General features: G+C 38.9%; 1 protein-coding gene across 1 annotated transcript in view; it reads left to right on the forward strand.

Moving 5' to 3' along the window:
* Positions 1 to 20,565, forward strand: part of DCBLD2 (discoidin, CUB and LCCL domain containing 2) — a 141,890-nt gene that overhangs the window by 100,770 nt on the left and 20,555 nt on the right. The window contains exons 3-6 of the mRNA XM_033514981.1: positions 2 to 37; positions 16,272 to 16,499; positions 19,114 to 19,251; positions 20,459 to 20,510. Of these exons, the coding sequence (XP_033370872.1) occupies positions 2 to 37; positions 16,272 to 16,499; positions 19,114 to 19,251; positions 20,459 to 20,510 (454 nt within the window). The remainder of the gene's footprint in view (position 1; positions 38 to 16,271; positions 16,500 to 19,113; positions 19,252 to 20,458; positions 20,511 to 20,565) is intronic.

The following is a 20,565-nucleotide window of genomic DNA, read 5'->3' on the forward strand; positions in this document are numbered from 1 at the left end:
CTGCTGCTGCTGCTGCGGGGCACCGAGGCGCAGAAAGGTGGGTGCGAGAGCGGCGGCGGACGAGCCCCGCAAGCCCGGCGGCCGGGGGAGGGAAACCAACCCTCTGGGGCTGTGCTGCTGGGAGGGGGCGCGCTCGGCATGTGGCCCTGCACGCCGAACCTGTTCCCTCCGTGGCCAGCAAAGGGCGAGAGAAGAGCCCCGTTTTGGAAAAAACAAAACCACTAAACAAGAGACGTTTTCCCTGCCCGTTCCCGCAGTCCCACGGGGAGCTGGCGGCGGGGAGGCTTCACCCGGGCGGGGCTGGGCAGGGAGCCGGGGCTGTGGAGGCAGCTCGGGGCACAGGGCAGGGCTCTGTGGGTTTGGCTCCGCGGGTGACCCCCGCCTGCAGGCTCTGAGGTGTGAGCCAGGAGGGGGATACAGGGGAGCTTCTGCTTGCTGTCAGAATAAACTTACACTCGCCCAAGAGTGTGCAGAAGTGTGTATAGGGGTGAGAGTCCCTGAGTGTGTCAGGGTAGCAGGCGTTGTTGGTTTTTTTTTGGTTTTTTTTCCTGTTAAGAGAAATCGACGAGATTTCTCTTCCTCGGGTGGAATTAATGAGCAGGCTTTAGCATTCTGAAAATTACGAGGCACAGTTTGGTCACTTCATGGCAGAAGATCAGAGGATGCCACTGTGACTGTCACTTTGATCATGTGCTCGGGACAAAGTGGTGGGGGTGAGTGTTTTGACAGCATCTTGAAACTCACTTCTGTGTTTGGGAAGATTAATTTTGTGGTTTTCAATTCCACTTGCTTTTTGCACTGGTCTTGAATCTTTTCAGAAACTGGTCTCTTCAGAAACTGTTTTAAGTTGCTACATAACTTTTTCTTTTAATCTCAGAGATGGAAATATGGTTGAATTTCAGAAATGCTGCATTTAAATGCACCAAGGGAATACGAACTATATGCACTCGACTGTTTTTGCATCTAAATTAAGCATTTAACTAATTAATTAAAATTAATTAATTAATTGAATGGGAGAAGTTCAGTGATGTATCCATAGAGCAAGGTAGTTGTGTAGAATTGCCTTTTCCACTTTTTTCCAGCTAATTGCATTTACGTATGTTCCTATACACGTGCAAAACTAACGCTAATAAGCATTTGACACAGCTGGGTTTGTTTTCTTGTCATTTATAATGGAGCTGGAGAAGACCCATTTGCTTTTGAGAGGAAATTGGGCTGTTTTAACATTTAGTCTTTTGAAGGTTGCTGGATGAGACAGGCAAGGTGTTAGTTCATGCTGTAGGAGCATCATGCTTGTGCTGACCTGACACTTGTCTGACCTTTTGGTGGGCAGACTGACTTTGTTATTCTAGGAGAAAACCGGAATAACTGTGGGGGTAGGGAAAAGTCATAATTTACCTGCAGCTGATTGAGTGGAATTGGCTCACAGAGTAGTTAGGGCTGTTTTAGATGGGGTGGGAGCATGCAGCAAGAAGTGGCGCTTGCGAGGACAGCAGGCTTTTAGTTATGTGTGAAACTTTAGTTTTCTGTACTTTGGGAAACTGCTGAACAGCTTCTACCCAGAATTTCAATTTGCAGTGTTTCTCTAGTTAATGTTTAAAGTTTGCTCAGAGGTCTCTATTTTGAGCAGGAGGGGAACCTCTTTATTGACAAGCTTCATTTTATTTGCTAACAAAAAGCAGAGCCTGTTTTAAGGTGAGGGACTCTGGTACTGTTGAATACAATGCTTCAATTTGAGAAACTGCTAGAGCTTCTTAGAAGAGTTCTGCTAGTGAGGGACTGTTTCCTTGCCAAAATATTTTCATTTATCTTATTCCAGAGAAGGTTTGGGAGCCCATATCCTGTATCTCTAAATGCTGGCATAATTCTAATTTGAGTCAGGAGTCCCATATAGAAATGAAGCTGTTGTCTAGCTCTTGGTCTGCATAAAGTTATTACTCAGGGCATTAAATATGTGAACAGGCTTCTAAGAGAATATCTTGATTGACAATGAAAGTAACCCAGACTTGGGGAATTCCAGAATTAAAGTTGCTTTTAAGCTCTTTTATAAAAGTACAGTGAGTGTTACTATGTAGGAACCTAGCCTATTCATTATGTTAGAGAGGCTGATCTGCTGTTAATAAGCAATTGTTCATTTTCTTTTCTACTGGTCAGCAGCTCTAAGCCTCACATACAACATGGCATTTAAATCTTTTTCAGAAGTCAGTGTTTTCATTTCTCACATGCTTTTCTGTAGAGTACCTTCCTGGTACGAACTGATTTTAAAATAACAATATTTTGGTCAATTTTGGTGGAGCTTGTTCTTAGTATTGGGACAAATGGTGCTCCTCTCCTTCAAGATGACAGCAATCTTAGAAATGAAAAAGTGCAGGTATTGCTGTGGTGAATATATTTTTCACAGTAGCCCAGTGTATTACCTTGTAGGAGTCAAGTGGAATTTCAGTCTATCATATTAAATAATCATTCAGTGTATATAATTCAAAATTCTTTGGTCAAGGACTTGAACTTGGGTGTGTTTCTGTCTTCAAAAATTATGAGCATTTTTTATTAGCTGTAACACCTTCAGAAGTGCCCTGTGCTGCATTTCATAATATTTTGCCTAGGGGACTGTCCAGCTGATGGCTGTGCAAGTCAGCTTTTGTGATTTTTGAAACAGTTGTGTAGTGAATCTAGCTCCTGGTTGCAAGGAAATTGATACTTGAAAAAATACTTAGAGTATTTTTTTTTTGTTTTTTATGTAATTAGGCAGGTGTGAATGAAAGCAAGCCAGCAGCTAAAATTCCTGCTCTTTGTGGATTGCATTTTGAGAAACAGTGCTCTTAGCAGATGTTTAGCTATTGACATAAATTTGGTATGGTCTGTTCATTAGCTAAGTTTAACTTCTTTTATTTTAAATTTAGAAAAACACTGCTACAGGAGGAATGGTTGCTTAGCTTTCATCAAAGTAGAAGTTGAATAATGTGTCAGTAATTCTGAAGGTATGAAGCTTGTAGGGTATGTAGAGCAAGAACTTTGTTACCACACAAACTAGTTTGGTAGCCATCTGTTGGGATTCCTAGTGGATACCAGTGTGCATGTAAAACTGGGGAAAAGTGCCTAAAGTTACAAGGAACCTTTTATTCAGAAGCTGATTCCCCAGTGTCTTAAAGCAGATTTATTTGCAGTCTTTCTTAAAAAAATAAGTGCTGGATGCTTGTTTTTGAATGCAATTTCCACATTTTGTTCTTAACAAATAGCTGCCCATCAGTTCAAGCCATGTTGAAGAAAGTGCAAAAAGGTGATTAACCTCTGTAGCTTAAAAATGTTTGCTTTGATGTAGCAGAGAAAAAGAAGTTTTGAATGTCTGGTACTGAGTTATCATTGTCTGAAAAGTGAAGTGTGAGAACTAGTGTCTCTGTGCACATTGAGCCTCAAGAAATGAATGGTTTTCCATGGTCCCCTTTCTGGGGACCGAGCCACAGTATTTGTGGATCATTTCTGCGTTCCTTTCTCATCAGTTCCTCACTGTGCTCTCCTCTCCGCAGCGCTCCTGGTCTCACTCCTGCTTGTCCCTGTGGATGCTAACTCTGAAACAGAGAGCTTGTGAAACTGCAGGCCATAGAGCTTCTCAGTCTTGCCTGAGAAAGTAGCCTGGGAAATTCATGGGGAGGATTTAAAACAATCCTCAAAGACAGAAAACAGCCTTGCAGGTGTTGTTGTCTGTCCCTTGTTTTCTTTGCAGGAGAACGTCAGGGGGTAGTATGCCCCACTGACCAATGATGGTAATGTAGTAGTTTGCTAACCAATAAGAGTTTCCTTTCTGTACTTTCCACGTATCAGTCTATAAAACAGACCTGAAGTGATAAACTATGAGAATTTCTCCTAACTGACTCCATGAGAAGAGTCTGTGTCGTTCAATCTCGCCGTTCCTAATAGAGCGACATGTCCCTCCTGCAGGGCAGTGGGCAGAGCTGGCTCTGGCTGTGGCCAGTCCAGAATTGGGCAGGTGCTGATCCATCAGCCGTAGTTTGGGGAGAAGGAATCAGGCAAAGAGAAGATGGCTCTAGCTACATATCCAGTGGCTGAGCAAGATGGGGAGAGACTCCCTCAGGGTCCTGGAAGAGATTATTTCCTGCTGTAACAGGGGCTGACAAGGGTTCCAGCTGCCAGGGTAGCCCAGTGCAGGTGTGTCTTTTCCTGCTGCAGAGAGTTCTGGGCATGTGAATACAAAGCACTGCCGCACAGCCGTCTATCACATGAGCGATTGCCATGTGCTGCCTTGCACATGAGTGCTGGTTTCTATTCTTGCTAAATTAGATTGGTTGATGTCTCACTGCCCTTTGTATCCCTTGTCCTTGGCTGGGCTCATCTGGAAGGAAGGGAATTAGCCAAACCCAAAAGGAATTATTTTGATTAAAAAGACCCTCAGATCTTTGCACAAGAGATTTATTGTCCCTCAAATTAACATCAGATTAAGTGTTTTATGAGGAGGAGGGGAGTGCTCTAATGAACTGTTCTGCTTTTTTAATGGGACAGTTTTACTTAAGAGTGCAGAATGTTTTGAAGATGAAGTTGTGCAGCTTGAGGATTCAGGTATTGGAACCATTTAGGCTGGAGTGCTGAGGCAAATCCCTTTCATCCCTGTGTCAAGAAGTATGGAAGAATTTTTCAGAACTGGGGCTTAAAGTTAGGGAAGGCTTTTTCAGGTTTTCTGATGCTCTTTTTAGCTTCCCAGCATTGCACCTTGAAGATAGATTTAGAGAGGTGGAACAGTGCCATAAAGAATTTTGTGGCGGCATGCTGTTCCTGAAGGGAAGTGAGCTGGTATTGGAAGTACAGACCTAAAAAGAGTGAATATTCTTTGCTTTTGGAAACAAGAATCTTAGCAACTTTATTTTTCCTCCTCCAGGTAATGAGCCTTTCTTGAAGTGGGTATGATCTGGTGGGCAAAAAGTACATCCATGTGTTCTGCAGAGCATCCTTTCTGGGAGAGAGCCTCCCAATACTGGTTTGGTTCAGCCCAGCTCATCTGAGAGCCTGCTGACGTGGTGCTAGCCTTGTCCATTCCTGTAAGGAATGCAGGAATCACCCTTTTGTGTAAATACCCCTTGGAGCTCTCATGAGAATGTATTGCATTTTGGATTTAAGCAGTACAGTGCATGTTGGTTTTTTGTATAAATATATATAAATATTTTATAGCTATAAATCTAATAGTGACTTGACATTTGGACCACAGAATAACACTGATTTTGAAAACAGTTTCTGGTTGATGCATTTTTTGTCTAGTGCCTGGAAAAAAACCAAAAAAGCCAAAAACTCAAACACCAGCCCTTGCATGGATAAGAAGCGTTTACCTGTGCTTAGTTTTAAAGCATGTAATTTCTGGTGTTTCCTTGCATGACCACTTAGTTTCTCTTGGTGAAAAGTTGTAAGAGGATAACATTTTTTTATGGTTGCTGAACTCTTCAAAAACGACATTAAAGCAGATAGTCTGTACTTGTTTAGCAATTTCAGTATTTCAATCAATAGGATCGTGGAATTGTAGCACAGTCACTTGGTACTGCTTATGGCCTTTGGATGCTTCCTGTTGGCATTTCTTCTAAATCTCTGTGTTTGCAGTTGTCACTTCTGTTTGGGTTATATTCTTCTTTTCTCTGCAAATATCAAAACAAAAGCAATTTTTGGTGAGTTAGCAGTCTGTAAAGTTTAGACCAGCACAGCTGGTGGATACTGAAGCTCAGTGATTGGTTATGTCTTTGATTTTGGTGAGTTTAGTTGCATCCTGAAAATCAAGCCTATAAGTGTTTATCTTTACAGTAAGTGGCAACTCATACCTCTAAATATTTTGTTGCAAGTTTGCAGTCAGACTTGGATTTTTGACCTCTCAAGCTATGAAAGAACTAGAATATATTTACAGTAGCAATGTGAAACACAAGTCCAGAACCATTAGAAGTTCAAGGATTCTTAGCAACTATTGGCAGTTCCTTCTAAAAAAGTTCATTCTTTGGAAGAAAAAGGATTCCTGAGAGCAGAATATGTGTAAATGGAGTCTGACTATGTACATGTCAGAGGTGCTTGTTTTTAATGTTTGCTGAGGTGAGGAGGATGTGTTGGCCTGGTCACTGGTCTCTGTACAAGAGGTGTTGTGCATTGTGACTCAGGTAATCATTATTTTCCTACTGTTATTTGCCTGCTGATCTTAAGAACCTCTGTTCTCAGGATCCTACTGAAAGTGCTAACTTCTGTCCTGTTAGTAGAAATGCCATGCCTCTGGTTTTTGAGTGGTGTCACAATTAGGAAGCCCCAGTTCTGCACCGCGGCCGTGACAGTTGCGTACATTGATCATCACATTAGTAAATGTTGTTGTGGAAGCTGAACCAAGTCTGTGAACTCGTTTGTTTCATTCTTGGCAATACCAGTGGGTGTGCTTTTAAGAATGTCTTAGAAACAGGTGGGGTGGGGGGGTTGTTTTTGTTTTCTTCTCCAGCTGTTTAAAGCATGAAAGCTTTAGAAATAGTTAAAAAGTCTCTTTCTCAAGATGCATTTACTCAAGTCTGAAAACTTTCTGGAAAGAAATTTAATGCAACTTCTGAATTCCTCTTTGTCAGAGGAGTGACTAGCCAACTCTAAGAACTCAAGGTGTACAAGAACTCATACTTTAAAGGGCCTTTCTGCTGTTCAGTACACTATAAAACCATCATTGTGTAAAATGACTTATAAATTAGGATCAGAAAGGTTCAAATGTGCTTTTTTCTTTTTGTGAGAGAGGGACTAGTGGTTTTTTATTTTTATAGTTTTTCAATATTTCTTCTTATTTTTAATTTTTTAGAAAATATCGGTCTGGCATTTTCTTTATGCCAGACCTTGTTTTTCATTGGCAAAACTGTATCACAGTGGCTTTGTTAATTGCAGTATTAAAGAAAAAAACAAGCAGCTGTTTTAAGATTTTTTTGTTGTTCTTTGTGGGTATCTTTGATTATGTTAACATTTTTCATTGTTCCATAAAAGTTTTAAATTAGTGTATAACATTTTAACATTCTTCGTGAAGTGACAACTCAATTAAGCTAATCAATCACAGGAGACTGCCTTATTAACCATAATCCATAGATCATGCATCATTTATGAACTGAAAAGTGGAAATAAAATCAATGATCAGATCATCAATATGTTTTACTAAATACTTCCCATTTTACATCTTCACTAGCTAATCCGCCCTCTAAATCTTCCTTCCAGATTTTCAAGTTTTCCAAATATACTTCTAGCTCAAGGAAGAGGTTTTATTATCTAGGATTGGAATATTATCCATCAGAATGACAATTCCTTGCCAGCTACTCATCTTTAGATTGTCAGTCTTGTTGGAATTTGATGGATTGTGCATGAGGTCACATAAATTCTCTTTTAAATTTTTTTCCCCAAAATGTTTTTTCTGATAAAACCACTTCTTAAAATCAACCCCTCCAATTTTCTTGTTTCTTTACTTCAAGTGCTGTCAGAGGTAATAATTCAATACATCCTTGTGAATACTATTAATGGTGGAAAAGGAAACTTGAAAAGCTTGACATGCTTCTGAAAATGGTTGTGAGCAGATAATTCTTCTGTCGTAGTTTCTAAACAGGAGGATGGTGTAAACGCTTCCCAGAGTGTCAGTCATTACACTAATACTGTTTATCCTGACCTGGCGCTTACTCAAGGTTTGTATATAAATGTTCTGTAAAATTATTCCAGGTTTGCAAAAGGATAATTATTTTTCATCCCTAAGTACCATTTTCATCCCTAAGTGCCATCTCCTCCTACTCAGTGATCCGTTTGTGATTTTCTTAAACTTTAATTGGGCCATCAGAAGACCTCAAATGTTGCTTAACTGTGAAGAGGAAAGCTTTTCAGGTCTCTTAATTTTAAATTCTTGGAGTAGCAGAAGTAGCTGTTTCAGTGCCCAGTTGCAGCTTTTGATGTTGAAAGATAACGCTGAACTATTTTAGCAGTTGTGCCACAGTTCTCTGTAGTTTCAGGCCACTATAAAATTCAAAATGCAAAAATAGGATGTGTAAAGTGTTTTAATTAGTCTTGGCAAGACAAGCCACTTGTATAGGTACTTGCATGTAAACATGGGTTTTTTTCTGGGGAGAAACCTCACAGGGATGAGGCAGGTGAAAGAACCTCGATATCTTGAGTGGGAAGATGAATTACAGTGGTGCAGTTTTGTTGCTGTGGTTACTCCTCAGAGTTTTTTCCTGTGAAGGTGTAGTGTATCACAGAGCTATAGCTCGAATGCTGAGTATGTTGTACATGTATGATTGCCTGTAGGACCACAGAGGGTTTCAGGGCTGGCAGCTGCTGCATCTTCAGCAGGACTGCATCCCGTTAAAGCCCATACCTGGTTATTTTAACTTTGCTCCAGAATGGTTAAGATACGGAGAAAAACATCTTGCCTTGTTCTTTGTGGTGAAAAGAAGCCACTGGTACTTCATTTTTCTTTTGCAATTCTGTGTTTTGTGATAAACCAAGTAGCCCTAAATCACATTATATGTTCAATTCTATTTTTATGCAATTATGTACAGGTGTCAGAGTGCATCTCATTATCACAAGGATGGAAAGAGGAATGCATTAAATTGAAAGCTTTTGAACACTTGTGTACCAAGTCTAGTGATGATCAGTTTTTGTCTTTTTCCTAAGTATATTTGAAAATTTCAAATAAAGCATTTGCATTACTTTATCTCTTAATTTTTAGAGCTGTTTTCAAGTTCTCCAGTCCTCCTACCAAAGCATCATTTCCTTCTTGCTGTGAAGAAGGTACAGCAAAGCTGATGGGTAGGCTCAAAGTTCAGAGATAGCTTTTACTGAAGCTTCACACACTGACTTCTTACGTGCTCTCGCTATACTTTTTATGATAAATTTGTCACTTAAAAAATAATGACTCAAACATTTAAATTTACTGTCATCTTCGTAGTTCATCATCTTGTTTTTCAGTAATACATAATGTTTACTTTATTGGTTGTATTTATGGAAGGTCAAAAGTGTGACAAAATCTTTCTTTTAAGGGAGTATCTACAGGGCAAAATTAGGAATGAAGTGTCTTTTAGAACAGATTGTATATTAAATTTTATGGTGCTAGAATGAAGCCAAGTCATTCAACGTGGGGAAACTCCAAACAAACCCCGCTGTAATTTTGAAATTATATTAGAAAATGAATGTTAAAAATCAAGATGATGCCATATGCCACCTACACTGGGAGAAGGAACTGCTGGTGCACAGATGTGAAGTGGGACTGTTTCATCAGTTGCACAACAACCTTTAAAGAGGATTAGAAATATATTTAAAGTCATGGTTCTTGGTGTAGCTGTGGGGTGCAAATAATGACAACTGTGTTCTGAGGTTTTCAGTGACAACTGAAAACCTCAGAACAACTCAACTGTTTTGAGGTTTTCTATTTGAAAGCATCCATACCTTTTTTTTTTTTTTCTCAAGTAGTCAAACCAGGAGCTTCCTCCCTGCCAGCTTCTATCAGTTCTGTGGTACCAAAAACTATTCTTACCTGTGGCTGCTGCTGTCTCCTCCCTGCCCCTACCTTGCATCCCCTGCATTGTTCAGGCTCCAGTGGCTGGTGGGCCAGACCCATCCCTCGCCCAGCAAAAGGCAGCTGGGATGGGGAACTGGGCTCAGAACTGGTTTGCAGCCCAGCAAGGATACAGGGAGCACTGGCAGTGGTTGGGGCAGGGAAGGGGCAGCTGCTCATAAGAGGCACCATGGATCTGCAGTTTAGGCTGTGCAGTCTCATCTATGAACCAGAAAAGAAAGGGGGAAAATATTGAGTGTAGCATTAATTTAGCATGTGAATTATTGGTGTGATTGGAGAACTTTTTGCCTCTTAGTTGACGTATGTGAGGGTTTTGAAATTTCACATGGTCCTAGTGTGGTGAGGAGTTTGAAGAACTTCCAGGAGGTTTAAAGCCCATTCTGACCATGACAATTGCTTATTCTCATAGTGTTTTGCATGACCATCTGTGTGTTGTTTTTCTTTTATTCATCATCTGTGTTTCTGCTGTGTAGCACTTAAAGCACTGAAGCACAACAGTGTTTATTTTTAAGTAAGTGTTGATGCAGATTGAAAAGTAAATTCTCTGTTTTGGGAAGTGGGCATTCTGCATGTGCCAGCCAAAGACATGGAGTATGAGCTATCACAGTGAGTCAGCCTGGGCAGCAGATGAGAGGGGCTTCTGCACTTTGTACCATTGAACACACAGTCCTCTCACAGGTTTCTCATGAAAATCACTTGTCACCATGCCTAGCCTGTCCTTGTAGGCTTTTTTTGCCAGCATACTATTCAAGCAAGTCATAGCTGTTCCTGGGGACTTACTCACATCATTTCCTTGGCATCAGTAAGTAAAAGCTCTGCAGCACAATCTTACACAGCTGATGTCTCTCCTGTTCTGTAGGAGTAGTCAGCTCAGTTAGTACATGACAGCAGAGGAAGCACATGTCTTAACTGCTCTGACAACTTAATAATTTTGGAAAGTGTATTTTAAAATGTTGTCATTTTGGACGCTAAATTTAGGATTCCTAAGTGTTACTCTTTTGTGTAAAATTCAGTGGCTGAAAGTTAAGACTGGAGTTCCAGAGAGAATGATTGTAAAGCTGTATGTACAGATTAAAATAATAAAGTGCTAATTATCACTAGCCCAGCAGGTGGCCTGTGTTGTAAATGAAAGCAGTAAAATTTTGTTATAATGGCATATTAAATTTTGTATTTTTGCTGTAAGAACAAGAATCAGCTTCTGTCTGCTCTCACCCTCTCCAGTCCCCCCACTGAGCTGCCAGCATTTTGAAAAGCAAAATGCTTACTGTGCTTTTGTCGTGCTCCTGTTTTTGTTAAACCTCATCCCATAATTTCATTAGCTGTCTAAGGGTGCCCCAGAGAAGGTGAATCAATCCAGGCTGAGGTAGCTATAATCCCACCTGCCCTGCCACTGGCATGGAAAGCTGGGTTGATGAAACCCAGCAGTGTGTGGTGACAGTGGGTTGGGGCACTCTGCAGCCAGCTTGGTTCCTCCAGCCAGTGCAGCACTCTTGTGCAGGGTTGGGATGGTTTCTGCCTCTCTGGTTGGCACTCAGGATTGTTTCAAATGCAAACACGGGTTGGCAGTGCTGGTGAAAGAAGCAGTTGCTGGTGTTCCCCTGCTCTCTTATCCCTCTCTCAAGGAAGGCACTGCTGCATATGCATACTCAAATAAATCAGGGGGTTGCTCTAGGTTAAAACTAACAGCTGTTTTTATGCCAAGTCCCTGCTCTGGTTGGCCATGTGGCTGCATAAATGTTTTCCTCTAGTACCAGGAAGGGTGTGAGAACATGTGGCCAAAAGTGAGAGGCAGACAAGGCTTGCTTTTGTCTGTGGCTGTGCTAATTTAAAGTGCCTTCAAGTGTTTATTGAGCTGTGGCCTTGCTTGTGGCAGTGTGGGGTATTTTATGTTGTGAAACATCTGTAGTGGGATGAAATACCCAAACCAGTATATTACTGAGGCAAATAAATGGCATTTAGATCAAAGTGGACTGTGTGCTTGTTGGCTTGTTAAGAAAATTAATTCTGACGGAGGAACAGATTCCTTCCTGAAGAACATCACTCTATGGAATTTGGTGGAAACAGCAATGAATTTGGAGGACACAAATAAGGACATTTGAAAATACTTGAAAAAGCTGTTTAGAATTTGATGTCTCTGTGATTTAATTCCTCAGTGTTTCATATTCATGGAACTCTTGTTCTTTGTGTAAACTTTCTTGCCCACACTGATAAAAGCAGATGAAGTGTCTTTTACTGGTATGCTGGTAAAAAGTAGGGAAATGCAGAGCACAGGAGCTGAAGAGGAGCTATTATAACAATGCATTGAATCTGAAAGAGTTGTGTATTTGAAATTAAAACGAATGTTTTAAACCAGCTTTTTTTATATGACTGTTACAGATTTAGTTTTACCTTTGCTTAGTTAAAAAAGTTTAATTACATCCAATATTTAGTCACAAACATACAGAAATTAATAGCTAATATATGTAAAATCTTCTCAGGAAACCCACAGGTTAAATTGAGTCTGTTCAAAAGGCAGTGCCACGTGTTAAAATTGAGATCGGTGTTTTGATATGCATCAGTTACGCTTTATAGATTATAATATTGAGCTGTCTAATGTCTTTATCATTCACTCTTCTCCAAGTAAGGAATGGCAAAGTATTCAGTGGTCTAAACAATTATTTTAAACATGTTTTGGTTGTGAGAACAGGTTTAGCAGTCACCAACAGCAACTGTTCTTGGGGGAGAAAAGTTCTGATTAATTGACTTCCACAACTACAAAGTATAGGTAATTTATTTTTTTTTGTGAGTAATTATAACTTAGCACCCACTTCTGCATGTTCAGTAGTCTTTTATTTTATTAAATTCCCCATTTTCTTCAAATATCAGAATCCTGTGGATTTGGTATGTTTGTGTTGGTCAAAGTCCTGTATTTTGTTGATGTAAAGAACTTGGCTTGAAGAAATTGTTTTCAATCATCTGCATGATTGCATCAGATGTCACTGTACAATGTCTGGGGGGTCATACAAGTCTCTCAGGAGGGTTCATCCAGGCTGCACTCAGAGGTGCCTGCAGAAGAGTTGGATCTTGCTCCTGGTGCCAGCAGTCTGTCTTCCTCGGCCAGCTGCTGAAGAGATGCCCGTGTTTCTAACACAACTTCTAGTGAAGAGCTGAGCTTTTCCTCTTTGCTGTGAACTTGGTCCCCAGGACATGTGAAATTGGATGCACATCTGCAGCATCTCCAAGTGTCAGGTGTGATGTGTGCTCACAAGTGATCTGGTGCTTCTACAAAGGGCTTTATGTATCCTGCAAGTGCAGGAGCTCTGTGGTGTGACAGAGAAGTCTGAAAGAAAGCAGGAGACTTGTTCAGCTGTGTACTGACAACAGAGGTTGTCAGCCCATCCAGGAAAAATTGATTAGGGAATTGATGTCTCTCTTCTGTGTGTTCTCAGGTATTCCACTCTCACAGATTAACAGAAGCAAAAGATTCTGTGGCACTTAATGACTTGCAAGTGGACGAAGTGAATACTGTCCTATATGCTGCTGGAGTGCAAAGAATTGTACTTTTTCTTGGAGAAATTGCTGAGTATTACAGATTGCTCCCTTGATGCTGAGTGTGTGTGTCTCTGGAGTTCATCAGTGGTGTTTAAATAAAGTATGGCAGAAATGATGAAGCACCACATTGTGTGGAGAGGCTCAGTAATTGCCCTTTTGTAGTACCAATACAAGATGTGGGTTCATTGTTCTGCAAGTTTCACTGGAATTGGGATTTTTAAAATTTTCCAAATAGCTCATGAGTGATGCTGCTGCCCTTGGCAGACTGTATATGCCATGGTAATCTTCAAATTCTTCAGGCATGAAGTGTCTGGCATTTCTGTTATCACTAACCTAAGTGAAATATAATAAAAAGATCTAAAATGTCCATTCAGAATGAGCTACTTGTAAAAATTGACTTAATAGTAAGATGCCAGATGTAAGATGTGCAGTTCAGCACAACTGTTTTGCCTTTCTCTGCCTTTCTAGTATGATTTGACAGCAGGTTCTGTAATATGAATAGAGTAGTATTTTTCTTCTCATGTTTTTAAGAAGGCCTACAACAAAAGGGAGGTTTGAGATTGACATTTCCATGAAATTGTGCTAAGCAAATTAGAAAGTTTTTCTCTCTAGCCATGGGAAACAAGACATTGTTCCAAACTACAAGGGGCAATGTAATTTTTTAGTGATGGGTCTTTAAAAGAAAAGTCACAATGTCTTTTTAAAACTTGAAATGTTTTATTTGCATTTTCTCTCCTAAATGTGTTGTTTTGGAGTTCTTTTTGCTTTTCTCATCAGAAATCTGTGCCCCCTTTATTGTGCACAGCACAGGTAGTATTTCATGCTTGAGACAGCTGAACAGCAAGCTAGTGGAGAGGTGTTTAAATGAATGTTATGCATGATCTTTTCTACTTTTAGCTGGAGAAATTTACCATTTAAATACATTTTAGGTCCAAGAGGAGACCCAGGCTTTCTTTTGTCTTTCCAGCAGCACAGCCTTAAGGTGCAGGAAGGTAGGGAAGAGTCAAAGATGCAGAATCATGTGTATTATTGGTATTCCTGGTTTTAAGAAATAGTATTTGTGTGGTGACTGCATTGCGCTAACAGGCCTATTGAGAAATAATGAGAAATAATTAACTTCTGATCGTTATAGTTCATGCAAGGATTTTTATTTTCCTTAAAATGCACTCAGAGCAACGTATCTGCCCATTCAGATGAATGCTACTATGATTTCATAAAAAGACCACTGTGTCAGTGTATGTGCAGAGTATTTAAAATCTGTAAATGAATAAGTGGTTGCTTACCCCATCATGGGACAGGAAGAGCACAGAATTGGTCGATGGCTCATTGCTTTTGTTTAGGACATAACCTAAAACTGACTGCTGCTTGTGTTGATAATTTTTTTCATATCTGCAATATAAAGAATTTTGAAATGCTAACCCCATGTATCACCATGAATATATTTGTTGTTTTTGTTGTTGTTAATGTAATAAATTCCATGCATTTTGTAAGGTGTGTGAGTATTTACTTGTGAAAAGCCATTTTAGTAGAAAAGGAACCCTTTATTGTTAAGTGTTAACATATCAAGACTAATCAGAAATCTGACATTTGAATGCTTAGTAGCTAATAAACCAGGGCCATACAGGTTCTGCATAATAAAGTTCTCACTTTTCTTAGGTTTATAATATGCCTTTTGAAAGAAACCAGGATTGTAATGATATATAAAACATGCAGTTTAAATTACCTCTTTGTAGTGTTGAACAATGGTGCCTCGTGTTAGAAGAACTCTTAACTTAGAAGAGTAATTTATCAGCTGTCATCCAAATGGAAATAATGTTTGTCATGGGATAAAATAAAGTGTTTTAAACCAAATTGCATTAATGAAAACATGGCTGAAGAACAGCTTCACAAATACAAATTTTGATTTTACTAAGCAGATATTCCAGTTAACTTTTCCAAGGATGTATCATTTTCATACCAGACTGCTAGCAAGATAAACAGCTGCAGTTTGTATCTGCATCCATTTATGATTCTGTGTGTACTACTAGTACTTTAGCTTTTATAACATGCAGATGTTTCAATGTGCTCAGATTATAAGGAGAATAGTTTTTCTTAGCAGAAATGAGGTGTGTTTGCAATCAGACCTAGTTAACTTAACCACAGGGGTTTTTTTCCACATCACTTCAGTGCATTGGACTTAATTTTTCACTCAGTCTTATATGTAGTACACATAAGAATTTTGAAATTTAGTTTAAATTCTTAAGTATGTGTACAGTTTTTATACCTTAATGTCAGCTTACTTTTTCATATTTAGTAGAAGAACTACATATACTATTGTGTAGTCTAACACTTTTAGCTGTCAAAACAAATTTCTGTCAGTAGGAATCATGGTGATCAATCATTGTGAATGATACTCTAAGAACATTCACATTTCTGAGCCAGCACAGAAATTCTTGCACTTTTTGTGCTACATGCTGGGGGAAATGCATGTCTGGCTGTTGAGTAATTGAATTTATCAGTTTGTGCTTTATAATTTGATATAGACAATAAACAATTTGTGCTATTGTTTTCCATTTGTTAAACAAATAAATTTTAATACTGTTATTGCTGTATGAAATTCATACTCAAGTGTTAGGTGGAAGGCTCCAGATTGGAGTCACAGCAAATTCCAAAAAATTGAGCATATTCTCAAAATAAGAGTTAATTGCGGCATTAAAATAGTGGTAAAGTAGAAAATGACATATTAGCAGTTTGGTAATGGTCAGAGGTGTCTTTAATATGCTGTATTTTATTTACTGTCCACTGGCTTTCTACTTCTTTTTCAGTGTGTTGTGAGTACGGTAACTCAGTAAAACCAGTGTGCTCTTGTTTTATTGTCAGGTTTCTCTGTCCTTTTCAGCACCTGTTTCCTTCTGTACTGAGGTATTGAGGAAATATGAAATAGCAGGGACACTTCCTGTACTGTCCATGCTGGTTTTTAAGTCATTTTGGATCGGTTTCCATCTCACTGAGGAGCTTGTAGCAGCTCCCTGGTCTGCGATGATAAGCTAAGCAAAAGACAATGGTAGTTGAATGGTATTTTGTTACCACTGCTGTGTCATTTGCATGTGAGTGACCTCGGAGTTTTCTGGCAAAGTGTTGGGTATGGTGTGTGATGTGAGGCTTTGAAGATGAACATGGGAGCTGATTTCTTTCTGTTCTTTCCTAGGTGATGGGTGTGGGCACACTGTGCTGGGCCCTGAGAGCGGGACCCTGGCCTCCATAAACTACCCCCGGACCTCTCCCAATAGCACCGTGTGCGAGTGGGAAATCCGTGTGAAGCCTGGGCAGCGAGTGCAGCTCAAGTTTGGTGATTTTGATATTGATGACTCAGATTCCTGTCATTCCAGTTACCTGAGAGTTCATAATGGCATTGGTCCCAACAGGACAGAGATAGGTAGGAGCTTTAATTATCCCTATTTGAGAACTGTTGTCTTGTATAGAGCTCAGATGTACTGTTGGTACTTCTGTTACTTTTTAGCAACAGCTGTATGATAAATGCAACACAGATCCTGTAATACTCTTGGATTCTTGAGATTCTTAAAGGAAGCTCCACTGCAATGTGGGGTTTTTTTCTCAGACATTTCTTAGTAGCTTGCAAAGTTCTTGTGAGCAGTGAAGAGGGAACTTTCAAGCTAGAACTTTCATTAAAAAAAAAAACAACCCACATCATATATGTCTATATCTTACCTGAAATGCCTTTCTTTTTATATGGATTCACTCTGATTTGAGCTGTTCATCTGGGTGGTGTTAAAGGGTGACAGGCTTCAAAAGGTGTATAGTCTGAATATTCTCCATCTTCTGAAAATGTTCTTAGTTTAATTTTGGTTCTCTTCAGGAGAATTTAATGACTCAAAGTCAGTGGGTTTCTTTTCAAATAGCAGTGTGATGTTATCAGCTCCATCAAGGTGTACGTATATGATGTTAGTACTCTTGTGTTTACTTTGCATAAAACTCAAAATGAATTGTCATTCTTCCTTCTCTAAAATTACTGGTTATTACACAGATTAACTTTATTTTCTTTCCTAAAGCTTTAATTGGAGAGAGAGATTTACTTCAGTGAGACTGTTTTTGTGCAGTTCAAATGCTGATCCTGCTAAATTGAGTCTTTGCTAAAGAGGCTAGTGGAGTGCTAGGTATATTAACCCTCTTTTCCAGCTGTTACCTAGGTAAGTGTGTGTGAAAGTAAGTATGTGCTTGGAGCTGTTGAGCCAGACTTGGTCTAAAATAGGAAACATGGAATGCCTTAAATGGCAAGGAACGTCAAGTTCTGATAAGTCTATTACTCACTTTTACAAGGGACTTAATGGGTTCAAGTAAATTCTTGCTTCATTTGTTTCCCTTGCTTTTCAGCTGTGGCCTGCTGGTGTAGCAGCACATTATGTCGAGGAAATGTGTGTGTTGTTCTGCTCTTAATAAATTAAATCACAGGACAAACAGTGATGTTAACAGTGGCAAGTACAGATGAGGAAGGGATTGGGCTTTTTTCATGTTTGAAGCAACAGACGCTGGAGAGATTAAACAGTGACTTAAATTTTCTTGGGAGAAATCTGGACTTATCCTGAGTCTTTCCATTCAGGACTACTGACATGGTCTAACATTCAAATGCTTGTTTTACATAAAATATGAAATTCAGTCATACCTTTTTTAACCCTAAATTACTTAAAAGTTGTCTGGTTACATTAAAAAATAAATTGTTAGTGGGTTCATTGATAAACTGAGAGAGTTTCTAATAAAACTTTTAAGGGCTAGTGCCTGTTCCAAGCCTGTTGAGTATTTATCAAGAAATCAAAAGAAGATTCATATGCTCAGTGTTGGGTTTGTCTCTAGTATAAGTAAGACCCAGAGGAATTTGTAAGATTTCAATAGTCAAATCACTGTGCATCTGCAGTCAGATGTCCTTATTTAAGACATGGGAGTTCCCTCAGGATCCTTCAATGCATGAGTACAGACAAAATAGCAATACTGCATCTTCTGCACATACAGCTGACAGAGCTCTGCATGTCTCTGCAGTCATGCTTTGTGCATTCCTAGTGCCTGCTTTTTAAAATATTGACAAAAATCAGGCGAGAGGCCAGGGAAGAGTTAGAAAAATGGTTTATAGTCTCAAAATATGCCTTGCCATGAATCATAAGATGCCACACTCTGTGGAGTTTGTCAAAGGCCATGTGGCCCTGGGGTCAGGAGCAATGGAGATTCTATCCAAGCTGGATATAAATGACAGGTGTATTTGTCTGAAGAAGGGGATAAATGTTGTTATGAGAGGATGATGGTCATTAATGGAACATGTAACAAGGTCCAGTGACTGAAAACAAAGCTTAAAAAAAAACCCCCAAACTTCGCTGTTTTTTATTAGAAGATACAATTGCTTTGTTAAAAAAAACCCAAAAACAACTGAATAAGCAACATCTAGAAAGCTTTGAATAATGACAGGAATTTGTATTTTAACTTTTAAAATATTTTGAATTATTTTGTTAGTGTTTGCAGTGCAGTTCACATACATATTGTATTTATTTTGTATTATATTTATTAAGAACTATTCCTGCAGGTCTATGTTACTCCACTTCCTCTACATTAGTACTATAATTTGCTTTTATTTGAGAAAGAAGTCTTGCCTCTTTTTCTGCTGTTTTGCAATATGGTAACATACTTATTATGAGGAAACCCACTGGAATGATTACTGCTGGTGACTATTCACTTTGCTTATCCAGTACAGAATCTTAAATAAGGTTATAAATGGTTTCTACAGTATTGAATGATGAAGGTAGCCTGTAGAACAGAAGATTATTTTTTTTCTTAACAAGTTAATTAACTGGTCAGTATCTTTACTAAAGCTTCTAGTTAGAAGGACTGGAGAATTCCATATTGACTGCTCATATATTTGCTTTTGAATATACAGCAGAGCTAATGTGAGTCTACACTGCAGATGAAATAAGAGGCTGAAATTGAATAAAATACTTATTACATGTGTTGTTTTGGATCAATATTTGTTCTCCTCCTTCTCTCCACAGGAAAATACTGTGGGTTTGGCTTTCAAATGGATGGTTTAATTATTTCAAAAAGTAACGAAGTCACAGTACAGTTCATGAGTGGAATTCACACTTCTGGACGTGGATTTCTTGCTTCTTATTCAACCACTGACAAATCAGGTATTTATAATTATTTGATAATTTTTCTCTGCTGGCAGAATTAGACCTGTCTAGTAAAAACACAGAACCAGTTCATTTACTCCTACATTCTCACAAATTAACCTGTAAAAATTTAGTACCCTTTTTATGATACTTCTGTGTAGGAAATTTGACTGCCAGTTACCTAAATGTTGCTGTAGTTTTAAAGAAATGCTATCAAAGCTTACCTTGAGTAGCAGAGTAAAAATGTCAGTTGTCTGTTATAAATGAAAGAACTGCTTCAGATTCAGGACAAAATTAATTTTTTCATGCAGTAGTTGAGGTGGCAGATAGCTAACAATTTTTCTTATCAAACTGGTTATGTTTTATACAAACTAACATCATAGAAATTTTTATTTCAGTAGCAGCATCCTGTACTCCTTTAGCTCTTTCATGACATAATCAGCTGACTAGTTTTTTGGGTTTTTCTTGTTTTTTCCCCCCTGGTTTTCTTGTTTTTCCCCCTTTGTTTTAAGTCTCTGAGAGAGGTTGCTGTATTAGTTTTGCATCTCCTTCCACTCATTGTAAAGGTGAGTGATATAGATTGTCTGCAAGGAGATGAAGGAGTAGCAGCAACTGCCTCAGAAGGCAAAAACCCTGTCTGGAAGTTATTCTAAACAGAGCAGATAAAGAGTTTCGATTTTTAATTTTGTAAGGTTTTTGATGCTTTCCTCTCTGAATTTTGCACTGTATGTGTTGATACACAGCAGACACAGACATGAAGTTTGTGGTATCAGTCATGGATGCCAATAACACAGGATTCTAACATTTATTCTCTGTGGTGCTTGGGTTCAGCACTGCAGAACCATTCAATGATGAAAACACAGGCCTCTTCGGCTTATTAACTTAATTTTGTGAGAAGAGCATATGTTTCTGTCTCTGATTATCTCTGAAATATATAATTTAATAATATTTAAATTAAAATAAAGCTACACAGAAAGTGAATTTTTGTAGTATTATCTTGTGTCATATTTTCAGTAGATTTCCCAGTTACTCAGACAAATTAGCAAGGTTCTACTGTAATACAAAAATCTGTTGCATGAAAATTTACTAGGAATGTGGGTTTTTTTTGTTCTGAGACTTTTGGTTAAACCTCAGAGGCTCAAATGTATGTATTTGTGCACTTCAAAAAGCATATTCAAGCTTGTTGTCTTTATCATCCTCTTGACCTAACATTTTTTCTTTCCAGACCTAATTACCTGTTTAGACAATGCAAGTCACTTTTCCGAACCAGAATTCAAGTAAGACTGATTTTTACCTGTTTCCCTCCCAGTCTCTTTAATGAAGTTATTTTAG

The sequence above is a fragment of the Parus major genome, chromosome 1, assembly GCF_001522545.3.
Source record: "Parus major isolate Abel chromosome 1, Parus_major1.1, whole genome shotgun sequence".
Taxonomy (NCBI): domain Eukaryota; kingdom Metazoa; phylum Chordata; class Aves; order Passeriformes; family Paridae; genus Parus; species Parus major.